Source organism: Mus caroli, unplaced genomic scaffold, assembly GCF_978045245.1.
Source record: "Mus caroli unplaced genomic scaffold, Mus_caroli_1 scaffold_1, whole genome shotgun sequence".
Classification (NCBI taxonomy): domain Eukaryota; kingdom Metazoa; phylum Chordata; class Mammalia; order Rodentia; family Muridae; genus Mus; species Mus caroli.
In genome coordinates, this window is record NW_028227256.1 from 90,353,926 (window position 1) to 90,374,505 (window position 20,580).

General features: G+C 48.3%; 1 protein-coding gene and 1 non-coding gene across 2 annotated transcripts; one reads left to right on the forward strand and one right to left on the reverse strand.

The window, feature by feature from the left end:
• The first annotated feature begins 193 nt into the window (after window positions 1-193).
• On the forward strand, window positions 194-18,600 carry Ing5 (inhibitor of growth family member 5). The gene is made up of 8 exons (XM_021170935.3): window positions 194-282; window positions 2,309-2,380; window positions 8,171-8,337; window positions 8,714-8,825; window positions 8,972-9,065; window positions 12,725-12,860; window positions 12,988-13,049; window positions 14,798-18,600. The coding sequence occupies exons 1-8, from the start codon at window positions 246-248 to the stop codon at window positions 14,838-14,840; spliced, it is 723 nt and encodes a 240-aa protein (XP_021026594.1). The 5' UTR covers window positions 194-245; the 3' UTR covers window positions 14,841-18,600.
• Window positions 4,824-4,929, reverse strand: LOC115032372 (U6 spliceosomal RNA). Its single transcript, XR_003838051.1, has one exon. It is a non-coding gene; the product is annotated as a U6 spliceosomal RNA (small nuclear RNA).
• Window positions 18,601-20,580: the final 1,980 nt, after the last annotated feature.

Below are 20,580 nucleotides of genomic sequence, written 5' to 3' on the forward strand. Positions count from 1 at the left end.
AGAGCTTCCACATTGCAAACTGCGAACCGAGCACATCGCCCATCCGCGTCCCCTCAGGGCAAGCTCCACAGCGCCGCCTGGCGACCACAGCCGGCCGGAAGCCTAGGGGTGGTCCCTGAGTTGCCCCGCCCACTTTCCGGCCAATCGGAGCACGCGGCTCATGAATAGTGAGCGCGCGGCGCCGCCCCGCCCCGAGTCCGCGGCACCGCCCGCTCGCGCAGACCCCGAGCGTGGCCGAGGCGAAGATGGCGACTGCCATGTACTTGGAGCACTATCTGGACAGTAAGCACTCTGGCCGAGCCGCCGCCCGCGCGGGTCCGCGCCGCCGCCGCCGCCCCCGGCCCACCGCGATCCGTGCGGGGCTCCGGGATGCGGAGGAGGATGGGGACTGATCATGGGGACTGTGGGGGCTCACGGCGGGTCTGGGGCGGGGCCGCAGATGGAGGGCGTGGGGCGCGGCGCGGGGTCCCGCCGCCTCCGCCGCGCCAATTCCAGGTGCGTCACGGAGGGGTGTGGCCTGGGGCTCAGCCCGCCTTCTCCGCTTCGGCCACACCCCCGACGCTGACCACGCCCCTGTTCCCGCCTCTCTACTTCGGTCTAGGTTGCGGGGAGGCCCGCCCCTTCTTCACCTGCGGCTTGTGGTGCTCAAATCCCGCTGTAGAGCCAAAGCCACAGTGTTTGCTTGTGGAGCTGTAGGAAGGAGCTCCAGGCTAGTGGGGGTGCCTTTTTCGAGGGAACTCGTGCTATCACGAGCCAGCCCGGTAAGGGAGGATGCTCTGTATAACGGGTTGACCTTTGACATCCCAGACATTGGCAACTCTATTTATAGACGGTGAGATTGGCTCCCAGCAAGAATTGGGAGGAGGACTATTTCCTACTCTATAGTGGAAGAATTGAGACCCTTTGGAGGGAGGTAGATCAAGCCAGTGGAGTGCCATATTTTCCCCTGGGCAGTGGGACTCCAAGGTGAACTATCTTTATTCTGATGTCCATCCAGTAGGCATTCTGAGGAGGCGAGTTCATTTCACTGCTGGCATTGTGTGATGGCCCCTTTCTGCTCTCTCCACCTGCCCTGTGCCACCCATGCGTTGGCAGGAGCCCTATTTCTCTACAACTCACTGATTAGTTGGGGCACACTTTATATATATATATATATATATGTATATATGTATGTATGTATGTATATATGTATGTATGTGTATATATATATGTATGTATGTATATATGTATATATATATATATATATATCCCAAGATTAAGGCATGGGTAAATATAGATCCAGAAACTGCTGATAAAGGTCTCTCTATCTGAGAGTAGAGAGGGCAACTGGAGGGTAGAAGGGTAAGTAGCTGACAGGGTTGCTGGAGTCAAGCTGTAGATAGGAATGTCTTGGTGAGCTCAGGAAGTTACAGGCTTAGAACAGCAAGTTTCATAAAATTTAGCCCTAAAATGCCGGCCTTGTCGGCTGTGGAGATATTTGAGTGCAGAAAGACCCAGAGAGGCAGCTGGAACCTTCTGTAAACTTAAGGACTGAGGCATATCTGCACTAGGGGATGCAGTGTGGGCAGAAAAGCCGCAGGGGTTGGTTTGCCAGCCAGCTCACTCGAACTGCAGGGACTGGTGAGCTGCTCATGGGACCTGCTCGGTGCCAATGGCTGCCTTTCCAGTGCTCATAGCAGTGTGTGACTAGAGACTGGTATGTTGGGCCTTGCCGAGAGAACAGTGTTTTGAGACTGCATGGTCTGCAGCTCCTGGCATTGTAGGAATCTGGACAAAGTTGGAGAGATCAAGGAGGACCCAGGTTCTGGCTTGAGCTTGGGAGGATGAAGTTCACTGTGTGTGACCTAGAGGCGAGGGAGGGTGTGGTTCAGGGGAGGAGTCTGAGCTGTCTTCCCGGCCTGTGTCTGCTGGGGGCCAGGTTTCTGCATCCTCCAGCTTCTGGCACTTCTGAAACTGTCAGCCCCTACAAAGTCTTAATCATTTTGGTCCCCAAACTAGGACAGAAATAGATGAAGCCTGCTGTTGTAGGCTTTGGTGTAAGGCCCTGTATATTTTATGTATATGAGTGTTTTACATGTATGTCTGTGTACCACATGTATGCAGTGCTCTCCAAGGACAGAAGAGGGCATTGGATCCCTCAAACTAGAGTTACAGATGGCTGTGAGCTTTTCGTGGGTGCTGAGAGTTGAGCTTGAGATTACTGGTAGAGCAGTAAGTGCTCTTAACAGCTGAGCCGTCTCTCTCTCCCATCCACGGAGGCAGGTTTTTGTCGTACTGAGAAGTAGAGCAACTTTCTTGTCTCTTTCAGGCATCGAGAACCTTCCTTGTGAACTTCAGAGGAACTTCCAGCTGATGCGAGAGCTAGACCAGAGAACAGAAGGTGGGTGTAGCCTGGGCTGGGTTTTCACCAGAGAGAGACAAGAGCGGGCGTGGGGTGTCTCAGGGCCCTGAAGGGACCTTGTATAGTGGAGGGTTAGCATTGCACAGTGTCGTGGAAGGAGTGCTGGTCCTTTTTTTGTTTTTTGTTTGTTTTGTTCTTGCTATGTACTGGCTGTGTAGACCAGTCCAGGCCCAAACTTGGATCCACTTGCCTCTACCTCTGGAATGCTGGAATTAAAGGTGTCCACTATCATGCCTAATTTTTGTGTGTGTTTGTTTTGAGACAGGGTGTTACTCTGTAGCCCAGGCTGGCCTTGAACTCTCAGTGCACCTTCCATAGCCTTCCACGTATTTGGGAAGGAGGAGCAATGCTGATACTTTTAATTCAGGGTTAGTTTCTTGTAGGATCAGCCTTGGGTTCAGACCTCATCTTCCACCTTATTTGAAAGGTGGTCTCTTGTCATCTTCACTGCTGCATATACCAGGCTGGCTGGGATTTTCCAGTTTCTGCCGCCCATCTCCAGTAAGTGCACTGGAATCGCAGAAGCACGTCCTACCACACTTGGCTTTTAAGTGTGGTCCTAGAGGTCCTAGAGGACTCAGGCTCGTGTCCGTATGCTCTCATTGCCTCTGAGCCATCTCCCTAGCCTATCTCTTGTAGCCCTGGCTGGCCTCAAACTCGCTCTGTAGCCCAGGCTGGCCTCGGACTCAGAGATGCACCGGCCTCTGCCTCCCGAGTGCTGGGATTTCATGTGTCCACCACTGCTCTGCTCTCCCGTTCCCGCATAGGTTCCTGTCTTACCTCTTCAACTGTTGTCCTTTGCAGTCAGCGTCTTTGTTGTTCATTTCTTTAAAATTTTTTTCTATTTCTGCGCTGTTTTATAAGTTGATTGTTCCTTTTCCAAGATGCTTTGGGCCAGAAGTATTTTGGGTTTTATGTTTTTCAGTTTTGGACTATGTAGTGACCTATGTTGGGAGTGCAACTCAAGTCTAAACAAATGAAAATGTGTGTCTGGAAGGCAGTTTTATCACCTTGCTATTGATTTTGTGTGTGTGAAATCATGCTTATGCTAAACTGCATGTTAATGGCCTTCACCTGAGGTCAGGTGTGGGCTCTCCAGTCATGGCATCTTGTCAGCGTTCAGACAGTCTCAGGGGAGGTGGAGAGATGTCTCAGCAGTCAGGAGAAGTGTTCTTTCAGAGGGCCCAGTACCAGGAATCACATGCTTTTCACATCCAACTGTCGTTCCAGGTCCTTCACCAGGTACCAGGCATGCACACAGTGTATCTGCATACATGCAGACGAAACATGTACGTAAAATGAAAACAAATTTTCATATTTTCATTGGTGGATTAGGAATATTCCACCAATGTTTAGAAAGTTAGTAATGTTTTGTCTTTTGATATTTTCATACTTAGAAACATTTCTTAATTATTTTTTAAAATTTATTTTATTGGTTTTTCTTTTTTTCTTCTTCTTCTTCTTTTTTTATTTTGGTTTTTCGAGACAGGGTTTCTCTGTGTAGCCCTGGCTGTCCTGGAACTCACTTTGTAGACCAGGCTGGCCTTGAACTCAGAAATCCGCCTGCCTCTGCCTCCTGAGTGCTGGGATCAAAGACGTGTGCCACCACGCCCAGCCAGCTCACTTTTTTTTAAGTTAATTTATTTGTGTGTGTTTGTGTACTTATACGCATGTGTTTCTGTCAGAGTGTACATATGTGGAGATCAGAGGGTAACTTTGGGAATCTGTTCTTTCTAGGGATTGAACTTGGGTCATCAGGCTTGATGGCAAATACCTTCAACCACTGAGCCATTTTCACTGTCTGTCCCTCCACCCCTTCAAATGGGGTCTCCTAGCCTGGGTTGGTCTTGAACTTGCTGTGTAGCCAAGGCCTAATCCTACCTCCTCTATCTCTCAGGTACTGGGAGTGTAGCAAGTGCTGTCCTGCCAGGCTTTCAACTCCCTACTTCTAAGCAACATGCTCTTGTTGCTCACCCTTCCTTCCTTCCTTCCTTCTTTCTTTCCTTCCTTCCTGTCTTTGGTGGAACTCACTGTGTAGACCAGGCTAGCCTGGAACTCACCAGAGATGCACTTGTCTCTACCTCCTGAGTGCTGGGATTAAAGGTGCGCGCCACCAACCACACTAGGCTTCTTTTTCTTGTGATTTTATTTGATGATTTTTGTGTACGTGTGTCTGTATGTGCATGTGCGCTCCCAACAGTCTCTGTGAGGTTTAGAGGACAATTTGTGGGAGGTGTTTATTTTCTTTCCCTCATGTGTCCTGGGAATTGAACTCAGGTGGTCAGGTTGACAGTGGCAAGCTCCTTTACCTGCCTGTCACCCAGCACTGGATGCTGGATCCTCTTGTTGCTTTTTCTTATTTTCAGACAGCTCCAGACTGGTGTTGTTACGGCAGTGAAGATGTCTTTTGGTTTGTTTTGTTTTGAAGTTTGAACGCTTCATGAATTTGTGTGTCATCCTTGTGCAGGGACCACTCCAATCTTCTCTGAATCATTGCAGTTTTAGTACATGTGCTGCCGAGTGAACACGAAGATGTTCTGGACCGCTAGCGCTTTGCCTGTCTCCGGGGTGTGGTCTACTTTAGCCCCTGGTGAAGAGGGTGTGTTTGCAGGGCAGGCCTGTGTTGTGCTTACATGACTTATTGTGTTTTGAGACAGTTTTACTTTGTGTAGCTCTGGCTGTCCTGGAACTCACTCTGGAGACCAAACTGGCCTTGAACTCACAGATACTCTCCTCTGCCTCCTTGCGCTGGTGTGCACCTCTAAGCCTGGCTCTTACAGGATTTTTCTGAATAACTGTTTTCCTTGGAGTTACTGATAACTTTGTTTTCTTTGCTTCCCACTTTCTGTCCTTTGCTTCCAGCCACCCCCAAACCCCTCAACTGTCAGAGTGAGGTCCCACTGGAGGGTCCCCATTTCCCAGGCTGTTGATTAATGTGTGTTCACCCACCTTTCTTTGCTGCTCTTGAAAATCTCTGTTGACATTCTCTTTGGAGAACCCTGTTCCTTGGATCTGGAAGTCCTCCCTTTTGGTTTGCTCCGTTTGTTTTGACAGGAAGTTAGAAGGACAGGTCAGTCAGTTTGCCATAGAGGTGACTTGCGGTGACAGCACTCGTGTGAAGAGTAGTTGTCCCAGCCTTCATTTGAGTGCTGTTTATCTGGGTGTGGAGCTCCAGAGAATGCCGAGAATATCACTGCTGTCTCCTGACCTGCATGCTGGTCTTGAGAACTCTGATATTATTTAGGTTCTGAAATTAAGCAATTTTGGTATAGGGGCTGGAGAGACGGCTCAGTGGTTGTTGGGTTTGTAGAAGACCTGAATTTGCTGCTCAGCACCCTCAAGAGGCTCCCTATTGCCTGTAATTCCAGCTCTAGGGGATCTGACACCCCTGGCCTCCTTGGTTACTCATTTGCGCATGTCCACACATGCTCACATTAAAAACTAATGAGAATGGGACAGACTTTTAATGCCAACACTCGGGAAGCCGAGGCAGGCAAGTCTCTGAGAGTTTGAGGCCAGACTGGTCTAACCAGAGTGCTCTAGGACAGCCAGGATTGCATAGTGAGACCTTGTCTCAAAAAGCCAACCAAACTAAAACAAACAAAAAAACTAATAAAAAAATCTTGATAAAAATGAGAAAAGAAATGTTCTCTTTTCTTTTGAGATTTATTTATTGATTCATTTGTTTTTTTCAAAACAGGGTTTCTCTGTGTAGCCTTGGCTGTCCTAGAACTGACTCTGTAGACTGGCCTTTAGCTCAGAGATCTGCCTACTTCTGCCTCTTATGTACTGAGATTAGAGGCATGCATGACCACTGCCTGGCAATGAGATTTAAATTATATATATATTTGTTTGTGATAGGTGTTACAGTCAATATTATTAGTGGATATCTACCCCACCTTTGATCATTTAGTTCCCAAGTAAAAGACACAAGACCTTTGTATTTTTAATAAGCCTTAAAGCACTAGAGCTGGGCAGATATCAACTTTCTGTGCTGTATTTTGTCTACTTCCTGTCAGTAACTCCGAGTTGTCATGTATTGCCTGGGCTACTTCTACTCCAACAAGTGGGCCCTCATGACCATGTGCTCACAATCCATCTCCTCTGTAGCACCTTTTTCCTCTCCCCCTCAAGATCCCTGCCTCTGACTCTAAGCCTAGGAACCATAGCCCCGCCTACGTCTCTTCTGCCTGGCTACAGGCTATAGGCATTTTTATTCAACCTATAGCTTTAAGTAGCAAGGTTTGCACAACCAAAGCTGACATACTTGAGAGAATTCACCCTGAGGCAACTGGACCTTGGGATACAGAATTTAGCATTACAATACATAGCAATACACCAAATCTCAACCATTATTTTATGTTTCTCTGCAGCAGCACTGGCTGTCATAAACTTGCTTTGGGGCTGGAGAGATGGGATCTGATGCCCTCTTCTGGTGTGTCTGAAAAGAGCAATAGTATACTCATATAAATATAATAAATCTTTAAAAGTAAGTAAATAAATAAATAAAAAAAACTTGCTTTGTAGGCCAGTCTGGCCTCAAACTCACAGATAACCATTTCCTAAGTGCTGGGGATTAAAGGCACATGCCACCATCTCCAGTGTAATGTGAATGTTTTTAAAATTATTTTTTATGTGTTTGGGTATTTTGCCTGCATATGTGTGTCACATGTTTGTCTGATGCCAGAAGAAGGCTTTGGACTCCCTGGTAGTAGAGGAAGAGAGGGACAACTCTGTGGGTGTTGGCAGTTGAAACCCCCAGGCTCTCTGGAAGAGCATCAGTACTCTTAACCTCTGAGCCGTCTCTCCAGCTTTCTTCTCTGAGATTTTTCTGTTTTAAGACTTATTTATTGGGACTAGAGAGATGGCTCAGCAGTTAAGAGCACCGACTGCTCTTCCCAAGGCCCTGAGTTCAATTCCTAGCAACCACATGGTGGCTCACAACCATCTGTAATGGGATCCGATGCCCTCTTCTGGTGTGTCTGAAGAGAGCAATAGTGTATTCATAAACATTAAATAAATAAATAAATAGATAGATAGATATTTTTAAAAAAGACTTATTTATTTATTTTATGTATACGAGTACAATGTAGTTGTCTTTAGACACTCCAGAAGAGGGCATCAGATCCCATTACAGATGGTTGTGAGCCACCAGGTGGTTGCTGGGATTTGAACTCAGGACCTCTGGAAGAGCAGTCAGTGCTCCCAACCGCTGAGCCATATCTCCAGCCCTTCTCTGAGATTTTTAAGTTTCACAGGGGCATTCTTTGGGACAACATTGCTCATTGCTGGGACTGTTTACAGATTAGAAGCACTGTGATTTCCAAACGAGGAGACTTCACTTCTTGGAAATATGATTGACATTCAGACAGTTATAAAGCGTTTATAGATGAGTTCACAGCTGCCATTAGGCCAGCTTCTCTTTCCTACCTCTTAGCTGAAGAGACCCACCGTGGTACCTGGAAATTTTGTGGGAGTAACCGCTCTCCCTGAAACCACAGAGAGTCCCACTTCTCAGTCAGAGCAAAGAGTTGTACATGTCTCTGCCGTTGCTATTCATGGAAGCATGCAGGATGTTTCTATGTGTCTTGCTGTGTTGTTCACTCCTTTGGCTATATGACTAAGTTGTACAACAGGAACCAGGCAAGGGGATCACATGGGTGTGCTGCTGTCCAGAAATCGTACAGTGACATGGCCAGCGATGCTCTTGCCAGCTTCCTAGATGCTTGTCACTGCCTCTTACTTCCGCTTGTCACCTGTCCTCATTAGATAAGAAAGCAGAGATCGACATCCTGGCTGCAGAGTATATTTCCACAGTGAAGACTCTCTCGTCAGCCCAGCGTGTGGAGCACCTCCAGAAGATCCAGAGCGCCTACAGCAAGTGCAAGGAGTACAGTGATGACAAGGTGCAGCTGGCCATGCAGACCTACGAGATGGTGAGTGCAGGGGCCAGTGCAGCCTCCTGCTGCCTTCTGTGCCCCCGAAGGAGAGAGTGTGCAAGTGTGTAAGGGTGCATGGAAATGTGTAAGGTGTGTAGAAATGTGTATCTGGAATAGGAGTTTGGAGCACCTAGAAAAGACACACTGGGGTCTTCATCTGGGCCTCTTCCCATGATTTTGTTTTTTTGAGGGGGTGGGGGGAGCTGTTTTTCTTACTTGTTGGTGAAACCATGTTTTGTTTGCTCGAGTTTTCTTGGGGTCCTGGGGGATCTAATCCAGGGCTTTTGCACACAAAGCAAAGGCTGAGCCACCGAGCTGTATCCCTAGCCCTCTTTTTTACCCTGAGGTCAGCTTTTTAAGTGTCTTTTTGCAGGTGGATAAGCACATCCGAAGACTTGATGCTGACCTGGCGCGCTTTGAGGCTGACCTGAAGGACAGGATGGATGGAAGTGACTTTGAGAGCACTGGAGCGCGGAGCTTAAAAAGCAAGTTGGCTGCCATTCTGTTTACTGTGATTGTAGCTTTGAAGGCTCATCTAAATGTGTTAGGGACTCGATGGTCAATGAATCGGGATGGATCTTTCTCTGCTTTGGTCTGTTCTGTGAGAATAATGGGGGTCTTTATTCTTCAGAAGGCCGGAGTCAGAAAGAAAAAAGAAGCTCCCGGGGCCGAGGCAGGCGGACGTCAGAAGAGGATACCCCAAAGAAGAAGAAACATAAAAGCGGGTAAGAGGGTTTGCTTTGCCTGGTGTTATTTGAAACAGGTTTCTCTGTGTAGCCCTGGCTGTCCTGGAACTTGCTCTGTAGACCAGGCTGGCCTCGAACTCACAGAGATCTGCTTGCTGCTGCCTTCCAAGTGCTGGGATTAAAGGTGTGTACCACCACTGCCCAGTGCTTTCTTTTAAAATGACTTACGTGGCTGTAGTTATAAAAACTGTAGAGTGACCGTCTTGATCCCTTAGGGTGACTTCTTCCTCTCTGGTTCAGGCAGACTGAGCCAGGGTCTGCCTAGTACTGCTCCACAAACCCTCCTTCAGGAATTGTGGGAATTTGCCCTGGCTCTCAGTCGGGAGTTCTGGTTTCCCACAGGTTGCCCTCGATTTCAGTCTGTCTTTTTTGCCTCCAGTTCATCCTGCCCATACCGCTTGTGGGTTGAGGGAGGCTGGGCGTGAAAACAATCCCTGGTCTCACAGATTCCAGAGCTGAGGGAATTGTCACTCTGCCTTTGTCTAAGTGTTCTCATTTAGTTCCCACATTTGGTACATATTCTGAGTGTAGATGGCTACCACATGCAGGTCCTAAAGTGTCACATTGGTAGCTGGGCCACCAGTCCTGCCAAATCCAGCAGATGGAGAAAGCCCTCTCCCACTATAGATCACCAGTATCCTGCTGCCTAGAAGAGGTGGTTCTGAGCTTTTGGTGGCAGTGTGATGTCTTTGCTCCTTCCCAGAGGCTCTGTGGTTTTGTTGCTTCTGGGTTTGCATAGACGTTCTTGCTGCTCTCTTTATGGAGTGTTTCACAGAGTGTCCTCAGCATGAAGAGCCCAGAAGAGGGGTTTCTAGGTGGTGGGGAGACCAGTGCCCACAGGTTGGCATCCTCCTGAGGCCTCAGGCATTATAACTGCTCCTAAAAACGTACAGTTGAGGCAGGCTGTTCACTTTCTCCTTGGATGGGAGCCAGGGAGCCATCGTGTTATAGGCCCATTTGCTGGGCTGCCTGCTGTAGTGGCTGAATGGTGACAGTGGTGGGGCACCTGCTCTGCATTGACTTTATATTGTCCCTGAATGTCAGTGTAGACACTATCCTGATTTACTTGTGTTGAGACAGGGCAGACTTGAGGAACAAAGGGTGTGGTCGGGCCTTGACATCTGATTACAGAGCAGGCATCTGGAGACTGCAAGAGTTATTGAATCCTGCCCTTGCTGGATCTTGGAGGTAGCTTAGTGTGGCTTCAGAACCTGAACAGGCTTTCACTTGCCTGTTGCTAACCTGGAGTGCTGTATAGTCCTGGTCCCTATCACTACCTAGATGAGATAAGCTAAATATTTCAGTTCCAGCTTGGTGATAGCTGTCATTTTCCATGGGGGACTTGGAGCAGTGCTGGGTCAGGTTCCTGTGGGTCAGTGACCACTTGACCAGATGACGGGTGTCACAGAGTTCCTCTCCTAGGACTGTTAGACCATCTGTTTCCCATCTTGGGTCCTGTGAGCTAGAGTCAATACCAGCTCCTTAGCTGCCCCAGGGCCATGTTTTCTGGCAAGCCAAGGCTTACGTGTGGGAACCAAGGGGTCAGTTTCTTCTGTAGTCCTTATTCTAAAGCTTGGATAAGCAGCTGGGTTCCTTCTGCCCTACCTGGATTGTTAGGGAATCACATGAGTGGCCATGTCTAGTGCGAGATTCCTGGCCACATCTGGGAGGAAAGCTTACCTAGCCAAGAGCTAGAACAAGTCACATGCCCAAGGGACAGGGATTACCTTTGGGTCCCACTTCCTAGGCTGTCTTCTTGTCCTCTTCTGCTCTCTTCTGTCTTTTGTTGTCTCTGTCAGAGACAAGGTACTAGTGTGTACAAGCTGCCCTTGAACTTTCTTCATTGCTCAGGCTGGCGTTGAACTTGGAATCCTCTTGTCCCAGCTTTCCAAGTGCTGCCTTAAAGATGGGTGACCCCATAGCTCACTGACTGAACCTGGAGATGCTGAGCTCTAGGTCACGTGACAGCTGACTGGCTGTGACTGTTGGGTGGAACTTCCCATAGGAAAGTACAGAGGTAGCCAATAGAATTGAGCTACAGAGCCAGGCACACTCCTGGCCTTGGCTACTGATGGTAGGGCCATGAAAGCCAAGAGGCAAGACACAGAGTCACAGATCTTAAAGAAAGTTTCCTGCTGGGCAGTGGTGGCACACGCCTTTAATTCCAGCACTTCGGAGGCAGAGGCAGGTGGATTTCTGAGTTCAAGGCCAGCCTGGTCTACAGAGTGAGTTCCAGGATAGCCGGGGCTACACAGAGAAACCCTGTCTCGAAAAAAACAAACAAACAAAAAAACCAAACAAACAAAAAAGAAAGTTTCCTGCTTGAAGGAGCTCTTGGGAGTTGCTTACAAACAGTATTGTGGAGCGCTAGGACTTAGACATGTTCTTGTGACATTTCTATTCAGAGAGACAGGTGAGTGGAGGTATTGGTTTCCTGCTATGGGGAGGCCCCACTTCTCGAGCCCCTGAGGTGCTGGGCTGGACTGTAGATGCACACCCACGTGCATCAGCAGTAACTGCAAAGGCCCGGGCAAACTTTTGGAAATTGAAAGGCAAGGAGCCCAGGCAGCTATGCTGTTTGCCATTTCCCTCATAGGGACTGGCCACATGTATTTATCACTATATGTTCCTGGTTTAGCGGCAGATAGGGATAGTGGTAATAGAGGTATAGGGACTATACTGTCTAGACTGCCCCCGCAAGTCTAATGTCCAGCTCTACAGTGAGGGTGGAGGGTGGTGCTGGACTGAGCAGGCAGAAATTACAGAACAGGAGTCTCACTAGGCCACTGTATAGAGGCCCAGAGGCATCTGTAGGCATTAGTGCATGAGTGAGCAGGGCAGTGTGTACCATACTGGCTCTTGTTACCCTGGTGGGCAGCTGGGTGAGTTAGTGGGTAGATACGTGGAACCCAAGGCAGGTAAGAGGGGCTGCCAGTGTATTGTTTGGGGTGAGGATACCTGCGTAAGTGCAGAGGATACACTGTCCCTTCTCACGGGAGAAGGAGCAGTCTATTGGCTGTAGTGGCCTGGTGAATGCCTGCCTCAACCCTTAGGCCAGACTTGGGTGAGACACAAATGGACTTTTCTCAAATGTTAGCTGTCTGCTGATAGGGCTCCATGTCCCTATCAGGAGGGGGCCCAGAGAAAGCAGTAGCCTTGTCCTGTTGGGGAGGGGTCTATGTCCCCAGTAGACAGTGATGGTTGTTGTTGTGTAGTGGGTTCTGAGTGATCACTGGGGCCTCGGCTGGTGTGAGGGCAGTGTGATTTCTGTTTGCTGTTTGCTGCTGCCCCAGGGTGTGTGGCTGGGAATAGTCCAAGGGAATCTCTTCAACTGATCATTAGCACACCATATTGTTCTCATTATAAATTCTTAGGAGAGATTTGGCTGGAAGGTTTGAGGCTTGTACCTCAGTGATAGGTTAACAAGAAAATTGGAAGTAAGTTTATACATGGTCATTAGCTCAGAGTCATTGTAGAGTCTTTCCTTGGAAGCTGCAATCATCCTTTGTTGCAGGGTAAAGGAGCCCTGGGCCATTGGTGGAAAGGCTGCAGTGTGGCCTTCACAGTGTGGCCTTGTATGCTGTTTCCTGCCTTCTTCCTGGTGCCCTGTGCTCATCAGATCCTTTCTTTCCCGTCAGGTCTGAGTTTACTGACAGTATCCTATCTGTGCACCCCTCTGATGTGCTGGACATGCCTGTGGATCCGAATGAGCCTACATACTGCTTGTGCCACCAGGTGTCCTACGGGGAGATGATCGGCTGTGACAATCCGGATGTGAGTGGCTCGTGAAGAACACATATACTTGGGGACAAATGTTGTAGAGATGGGTGGGTGTTGGCCTTTCTGTGTTTAATGTGGAGCATACATGGGTGTGACACAGGCTTTCCCCCTTGCTTTGCAGTGTCCCATTGAGTGGTTTCACTTTGCCTGCGTGGATCTCACCACAAAGCCCAAAGGAAAGTGGTTAGTATGGAGTGACTGCCCTTGGGCAAGTGTGTCTGGTGCTCTGGGTCTTGTATGTCTCTATTTCTGCAACATTGGTCCTGGCTGGGGAGGGGCTGTGGTGGTGGTACACTTAGAGAGATCTGCTTCCCAGCTTACCCAGGTTTATATGCTGTTTATACTGGTACTCTCTGAAGAAGAGCTGTTTGGCTCCCTCCCTCCATCCTGGTGTGTATCCAGTATGCCAGGCCAGGGTCTGCTGCTGCTCCCGCAGGTCTCTGCCTGACAGAGCAGAGGAGGCTTGTGTATTCTTGTTCCCGTCCTACATCTGCTCAGCAGTAGACTAGTGTTCAGCATGTCTCCGAGGTTTGAGAACCTGGTGGTGTTGACTTGAGTTAAATGTGGGTGCATATTCTTAAAATGAAGTAGTGCGGGGGCTGGTGAGATGGCTCAGTGGGTAAGAGCACCCGACTGCTCTTCCGAAGGTCCAGAGTTCAAATCCCAGCAACCACATGGTGGCTCACAACCATCTGTAACAAGATCTGATGCCCTCTTCTGGAGTGTCTGAAGACAGCTACAGTGTACTTACATATAATAAATAAATAAATCTTAAAAAAAAAAAAAAAGAAGTAGTAGGAACCCAGCCCTTCTCAGAGGAGCACTCGGAGCATCTCATGGTAACAGTCTCAGTGTGTAGATCAGCCTGTGGCCAGTTGGAGAGCCAGCTAGGAAAGGAGAGTGCCTGCTCTGCAGCAAGGGCTTTGGTCAGTGCCCTGATGATGTGTGTGGTGTGAGTGTTAACCTCATGTTAAAGACCCATATGGCAGGCCCTTTGGCTGTGCCTGTGCCTTGTGGGAATTGGCTGGGCTGCGGTGGTGGTGGGCATGTGAGCAGCCGTGTAGCCGTGTAGCTGGGCTAGGGAAAGAGCGACCATGTGAGGCGTGGGGTCTGACTTTGAGTTCAAGGTAGATGCGGTGAGTTGTTTGTGGGATTTCCAGGTGGGGGAGTCTAACCGCACTGGCAAAGCTGTTGGGGTGCTCCCTCTGAGAGTCTGGAGGCCTGACAGCCGCCTCATGTGCTGGGCCCAAAGCCAGACAGAGGAACTGGGGAATGGGGTTCCAGTGCAGTCTTTGCGTAGCTTACCAGAATGGGCTTCCTCAGAGAGACACAGTCACTGTAGTACTGGCCTAGGTGCTCAGAGCTTCTTAGTACAGAGGGGTGTGATGATAGCTGTTACGTGGATTAGAGTTGTCTCTCACATGGGAACTTATTAGAATGTCCCTTTGGATCATGAGTGGCTATTACGTTCTTGAGTGTTGGTGAACACTGAATCTCTGATGTGTGTTTGTTCTGTGTGCTTGAACCATAGCACTGTGTGACCTGTGTGACCCATATAGGGCCCAGTCCAGCTGTGCCAGGAGCTGTTGTTCACTGGCTTACAGGCTTGTATCTGTACACGTGGTCTTGAGTATGACCAATCTGCCAGCCAGCTATTGGTGTCAGCTCTATAGTGGACACCCCATATTATGGCCAGCCTTACCAACTTGGTCCCCAGGCTGCGCTGATAGGTATTATTAGTCAGCTTCAGATATGCTCAAACCAGTAGTTGAAATGTCAGCTTTCCCCAGAGGAAAGAGCACCTCTTACTCGGTGTAGCTGTTCTCTGGCACTTGGTTCCCAGAGTCCAGACACCCTGAGATATGCAGGAAGTCTACCTGGGGTCCTGTGCTCCAGGAGAAACGATGATCCCAACGCCTTTCTCGTCACAGGTTTTGTCCACGATGTGTTCAGGAAAAGAGGAAGAAGAAGTAAAGAAGAGGCTGCTGTGCCAGACTGAAGAGCAAGCTAATATATTTCCTCACTCATGTTGCAATATGATCTTTCATTTTAAAACTACCTTATTTCGACTGATATTTAATAATTCAGTGGCCAGTTGTAATTTTGGATATTTCCTAAAACAAGAAGCCGCTGCACCATTTGCACAGAACAATCTCACAGGGACTTGCCACAGTGACTTTAGGAGCAGGCTCCCCATCCCTCAACCTCCCAGCACTGGGAATGGCCACACCATCAGTGATGTGTGTCAGTTTGAGCTGTAGGCAAAGTGCATGGTGCAGGGTGAATGCATTTTAACCTGTTACACTGCCACTGCTTTGTGACTAGAGGGTCAGCCTTGCGTGTCCATGGTTTCCAGGATTGTCTATGGCAGCATGGAAGCACAGCTGGTGCTCTGTGAGTAAAGTATTGTCAGACACTGCCCCATGCTGTGCTCTGACCCTTACTGGAGACCAGGCACTCTTGGCCAAGATCCCTCTGATGTGTCTGGAAGGGACCGGGGGGCTCTTCCCAGGTGGAAGTACCCTCCGTCGTTTTGTGCACCACCTTTTCCTGTGAACTTCCGGCCCTCCCTGGAGATTGAGCTTCCGTTAGCCTTGGACTGTCAGTTACCACAGCCAGCACTGCCCAACAGCGGACAGCCAGACAGCCAGGCTGAGCTTCCAGCTCTCTGGGGATTCCCGCCTATATTTTTTTACTGTGAAGATGAAATTATTGTACTAGCATGAAGGTCATGGGTCTGTGTGTCTATGAAGTGAGTCTGTCTACTGTGAGCTGATTGTAGAACTCTGCTGTGTTGCATCCCACTAGGCCAGCAGCTTATGTTCAAGGGGACTATGATTATGTGACATGATTTGTGATTCTGTGTGCCCAATAGCAGTTCTGGAATGAAGGGAGGAAACTGGAGTGTACTCTTTGTTTGACCACTGTCCACAAAACCAGTGTTGAACTGTCGTGAAATAGTTGGGGGATGTATACACAGGGCCTGTTGAAATGCATCTGTGGTGGTTCCTTAAGCGTGACAGGATCCTGAGAGCTACTGTTGACTTAATTCCTCTGGCATGTCCTTCAGTAACTCAGGCCCTCTGAGAAGAATTAAAAGAGTCCAACTGGTACCTGGCCTCACCTCAGAAAAAGACCTGCAAGACAGAGCTGGGTTATGCAATTTCTGATGTAAGAAGAGGCTGGCTTTTTATATAATGACAGGCACATTGTTTTCTTCTGATGGTCACAAACAAAGCAGAAGGGTGTTGTCTCTGCCCCATACCCGTGTCACCATGGTCGTGTTCTTACTGGACGATGTCTTGCATAGCCTATCCTAGTGAAAGAGGAAGACAGGAGTGGCTTGTGTTTGTGCTACTGAATAAGTTGGTCTGTGTTGACCTTTCCTGGGCTGTAGGTACTAGGCAGGTTAGCTGTCGTTGATAGGCAAGTGCACAAGATTGTCTCTAGGCTAGGAAGAGCTTTGGGAATGGGGCTGGCATTCTTCTTGGGGACCCCTCTCAGGGTCAGATTAGATAGACATAACTTAGCCTTTAAAAGTTGTGTGGAACCCCCCCTCCCCGAAAGACCAGATCTCATGTATCCTAGGCAGGCTTTGAACTCACAATGTAGCTGAGAATAACGTTGATCTTTTGGTCTTTCTTCACCTCCCAAATGCTGAGGTTATAGGTGTGCACCAGTAAGGTCTGGTTTTGCAATGGTAGGGACCAAACCCAGAACTTTTTTTTGGTTTTTCAAGACAAGGTTTCTCTGTGTAGCTCTGGCTGTCCTAGAACCCACAGTGTATGTATGTGACCAGGCTGACCTCCAACTCAGAGATTCTCCTGCCTCTGCTTTCCAAGTGCTAGGACTAGAGAAGCATGCCCCACCACCGCCAGCTCCAACCTAGAACTCTGTGTTAGGCAAGCCTTCTGCAGATTGAGTCACACCCCAGCCTTCTCTTTATTCTTTTACCATATGTTCTCTTTCTTCAGTGCTTGGGGTCAGGCCTCATGCTTCCTTTTAATCTTAAATTTTAGATTATTTATTTATTTATTGGGAGGCAGGGCTTTATTATGTAAAATAAAGCTTTGAACTTGCAGTCATCTTGCTGGAGCTAGGCAGTGCTGGGACCACAGATGGCCGCCACCGTGTCTGGACTGCTTTTTAGTTTCTGTAACTACAGGACGTTTTTAATCTGATCTTGCCTTAGAAGCTGGGTTAATATGTGAGATTCAGCCTGAGGCAGCTGAGTCCTTTGATGATCAGGAAGAAGTGGCGTTTACTGGTGGAGGTGTTAGAGGCTGGATGAGTTTCATCTTCTGGCTTCCTGAGGTCATGCTGGCTCTTCCCCTGAGGTCTTCTACCTGGGGCCACCCTACATACTGGCTTCTGATTTTTATTTATTTTGTGAGTTTCTATGATTATCTGCTTTTTGACAGTTATAATGTCATGAAAATAAGATGCATATAGCTTGGCAAAAAACCAGAATTCATGAGTTTGGGGATTTAACTCCATGGTGAAAACCATGCCTAACGTGTGTGAAGTGCAATGTGGCATTGGCCGTATGTAGGTGAACAAAGCTGCCTTCCAAAAGTGATGGTCTAGGTTAGATCCCTGGCAACAAAATGGGGGGAAAGCAGAAAGGAAAATCTGTGGGTTGTGGCTGGTACTCTGGTGGAAGGCTTGTTCCCACTGCTGCTGTGTGTAAGCAAAGAGGGAACTCTAGGAGAAGCGTTCTGGCACCAGCTCCGCCTCAGATGTGGAGAAGCCATGAGCACACCGCTCAGCCCTGCTCCAGAAGCCTGAGTGTCTCCATCGCTGGACCAGACACTCTCATGCCTGCCGGTCGAGACCTGGCTCTTAAGCTGTCCTTGCTTCATCAACAGAGTGGGTAGAGTGATCCCCACAGCTGGCAGCTGCTTTGCCTGAGCCAAGGCTGGGTCTTCCCTGTGTAATTCCCCCTGTAAGTACAGGAGTGTTTTGCTGAGAGGAGGGGTCATCTTTCTTGTTTTCTGTGCACATTATCAGTAGTTTATTATAGAAGAAGCATGATGAATTAGTAAAAAACTGAGCCCCTAGATCTGTGAACATGTTAGTGGTGTGATGGTCCAAGCAGCACTGACCATTCGCCTATCCAGCAGGTGGGATCAGTAGGAGGCAGGCTGCCAGCCGTGTCTTCTACTCTACAGTGAAGAGCCCTGTGGTGTGAGGTTTTGTGGATGGCTGGGGAAGTGGGCACCTGCTTGCTCCTGTGTATACAGCATCTTGCCTTCTATCCCTCACCTGACCCCAGAAGGCCTTGGCGGGGATGCTTCGTCCAGAGAGCAACTTCTCCATGTGATCGCGGTGCCAGGGTTGGCCCTGTTAGAGGGCTGGGAGGTTAGGTAAGTCTTAAGGGTTTGAAATCAAACAGTGAGGAACATTTGTTTCAGGCTTTGAAACCCTGTTTTCTATGAACAGAGATTGATTGGTCTTCACTGCCTGTGCCGAGAGGAGCTTTAAAGCGGGGGAGGTCTAAGAAGTGTCTTTTTCCCTCAGAATGTGCTGTGGCCGTTGCTCTTCGCCACACTCCATCCATCAGGATGATCCAGCTTTAACAGGAATGTCACATTTTATTTTCAAGGAACTATTACCTATGTCCCCTTTGTAAAGGAGAGATACTATGGTAAATCTTTTTATTAAATAATGTAAAGATGTATATCTGTATTTTTGGATCATGGATTATGGATATATTGTTTAATAAAGTATTTTTGGGAAGAAACATTTGAAAGTAGATCATTTTGAAAACAGGTATGTTGATCCCTGTGCTATGTCAGAGGTGAGCATATGTCATGTTCAGTTACTCAGAGTCAAGGATGCCAAGAGGGACCCTATAGACCTAGGACCCTGAGTTTGGTTTTGGTTGGGTATTCAGGGAGGTCAGTGGCCAGTACTGCATTTCCAGACTCCCAGGGAAGATGTGTGCATGAATTCTTTTTTTTTTTTTAAAGATTTATTTATTTATTATATATAAGTACACTGTAGCTGTCTTCAGACATTCCAGAAGAGGGCACCAGATCTCGTTGCGGATGGTTGTGAGCCACCATGTGGTTGCTGGGATTTGAACTCTGGACCTTCGGAAGAGCAGTCGGGTGCTCTTACCCACTGAGCCATCTCACCAGCCCCGTGCATGAATTCTTGAGAACAGTAGCATCCCTTTGAGAACATCCTAGTCTGGTTGGGCAGTTTCCACACACATACACAAAAAGGCCCCAGACTGGTGCTTAGCAGAATTTATTTCCCACAGTTCTGAAGGTTTGAAATCAAGGTGCAAGCAAGGTTGATATCTGATAAAGGCTTTATATAGGCTGCTGCCTTCTCACTGTGTGCCCATGTGACAGTATGTGTGGCGCTGGGTAGAAAGGGAATTCTCTGGTATTTATCTCATTTTGTAGCCTTGACTAGCTTGGAATTCTGGCCTGAAATCCCAACACCTGGGAAGTCAGACAGGTTGTTCCCTGAGCTGTAGGTAGCCTAGTCTACATAGCTAGTTGCAAGCCAGGCTGGCCAGTGTAGTGAGATACAGGACTCTGAGCATGCTAGGCAAGTGCTCTATCAACTGAGTTACATCCCAGTCCCCAGGACTTCTTTAAAACTGATCCTGAAGGTCCCAGCCATAAGCTCCTACTTCCCCTTAATTACAGCCATGTAGACTCTGCCCCCAAACAGTCAGGTTAGGGGTTAGGGCTTCCACATGCAAATCTGGGCATATCCATTACTGAGGCATCTTGGATATTTACTTGGCCAGTGCTGAGTTAACATGGTCAGCATGAGACCCAGCTTTGCACCCATCATGGGAAACACTTTGTCAGAGGCTGTGGTTTTAGGGGAAGGGTCCAAGATACTGCTGGCTTTGGTGACTGGGTACTGGATGTATAAAAGGACCAAATACGTAGGTCTCTTTCCTGAGCCTGTAACTGATTGTCTAAGGGTTACTAATGCTGTGATAAAACACCATGACCTTGGAGACACTCACAGTGCCACATGACTGTTCATCACCAAAGGACGTTAGGACAGAAACTCAAATAGGGCAGGATCCTGGAGGCAGGAGCTGATGCAGAGACCATGGAGAGGTGCTGTTTACTGGCTTGAGTTCATGGCTTGGGTCAGCCTGCTTTCATGTAGGATTCAGGACCATTAGCCCAGAGATGGCCCCACCCACAATGGGCTGGGCCCTCTCCTATCAATCACTAAGAAAATGCCTTTTCTTTCTTTTTTTAAGGATTTATTTTATGTATGTGAGTACACTGTTACTGTCTTCAGACACACCAGAAGAGGGCATCAGATCACATTACAGATGGTTGTGAGCCACCGTGTGGTTACTGGGAATTGAACTCAGGGCCTCTGGCAGAGCAGTCTTAACCACTGAGCCATCTCTCCAGCCCGAAAGTGCCTTTTTTTTTTTTTTTTTTTTAAGGGAGGGTCATATGGAGGTATTTTCTCAACTAAGATTCCTTCCTTTCAGATTACTCTAGCTTGTGTCAAGTTAACAGAACTGTCCAGTACATTGACAGTCTTGATAACTTCTAAATACCCTTAGTGGTCTATGGAGTATGGGCCAACTTGGTAGAAACAGCCCAGTAGAAGCCTCTGGAATGTCCTTTCAACCAGTATGTGTTAACCATGTCCCAATGCCCCTGTCTGATAAAGCAGGGAGGGTGAGCAGACCTGAGGGGATTGCTCTTCTGGAGGT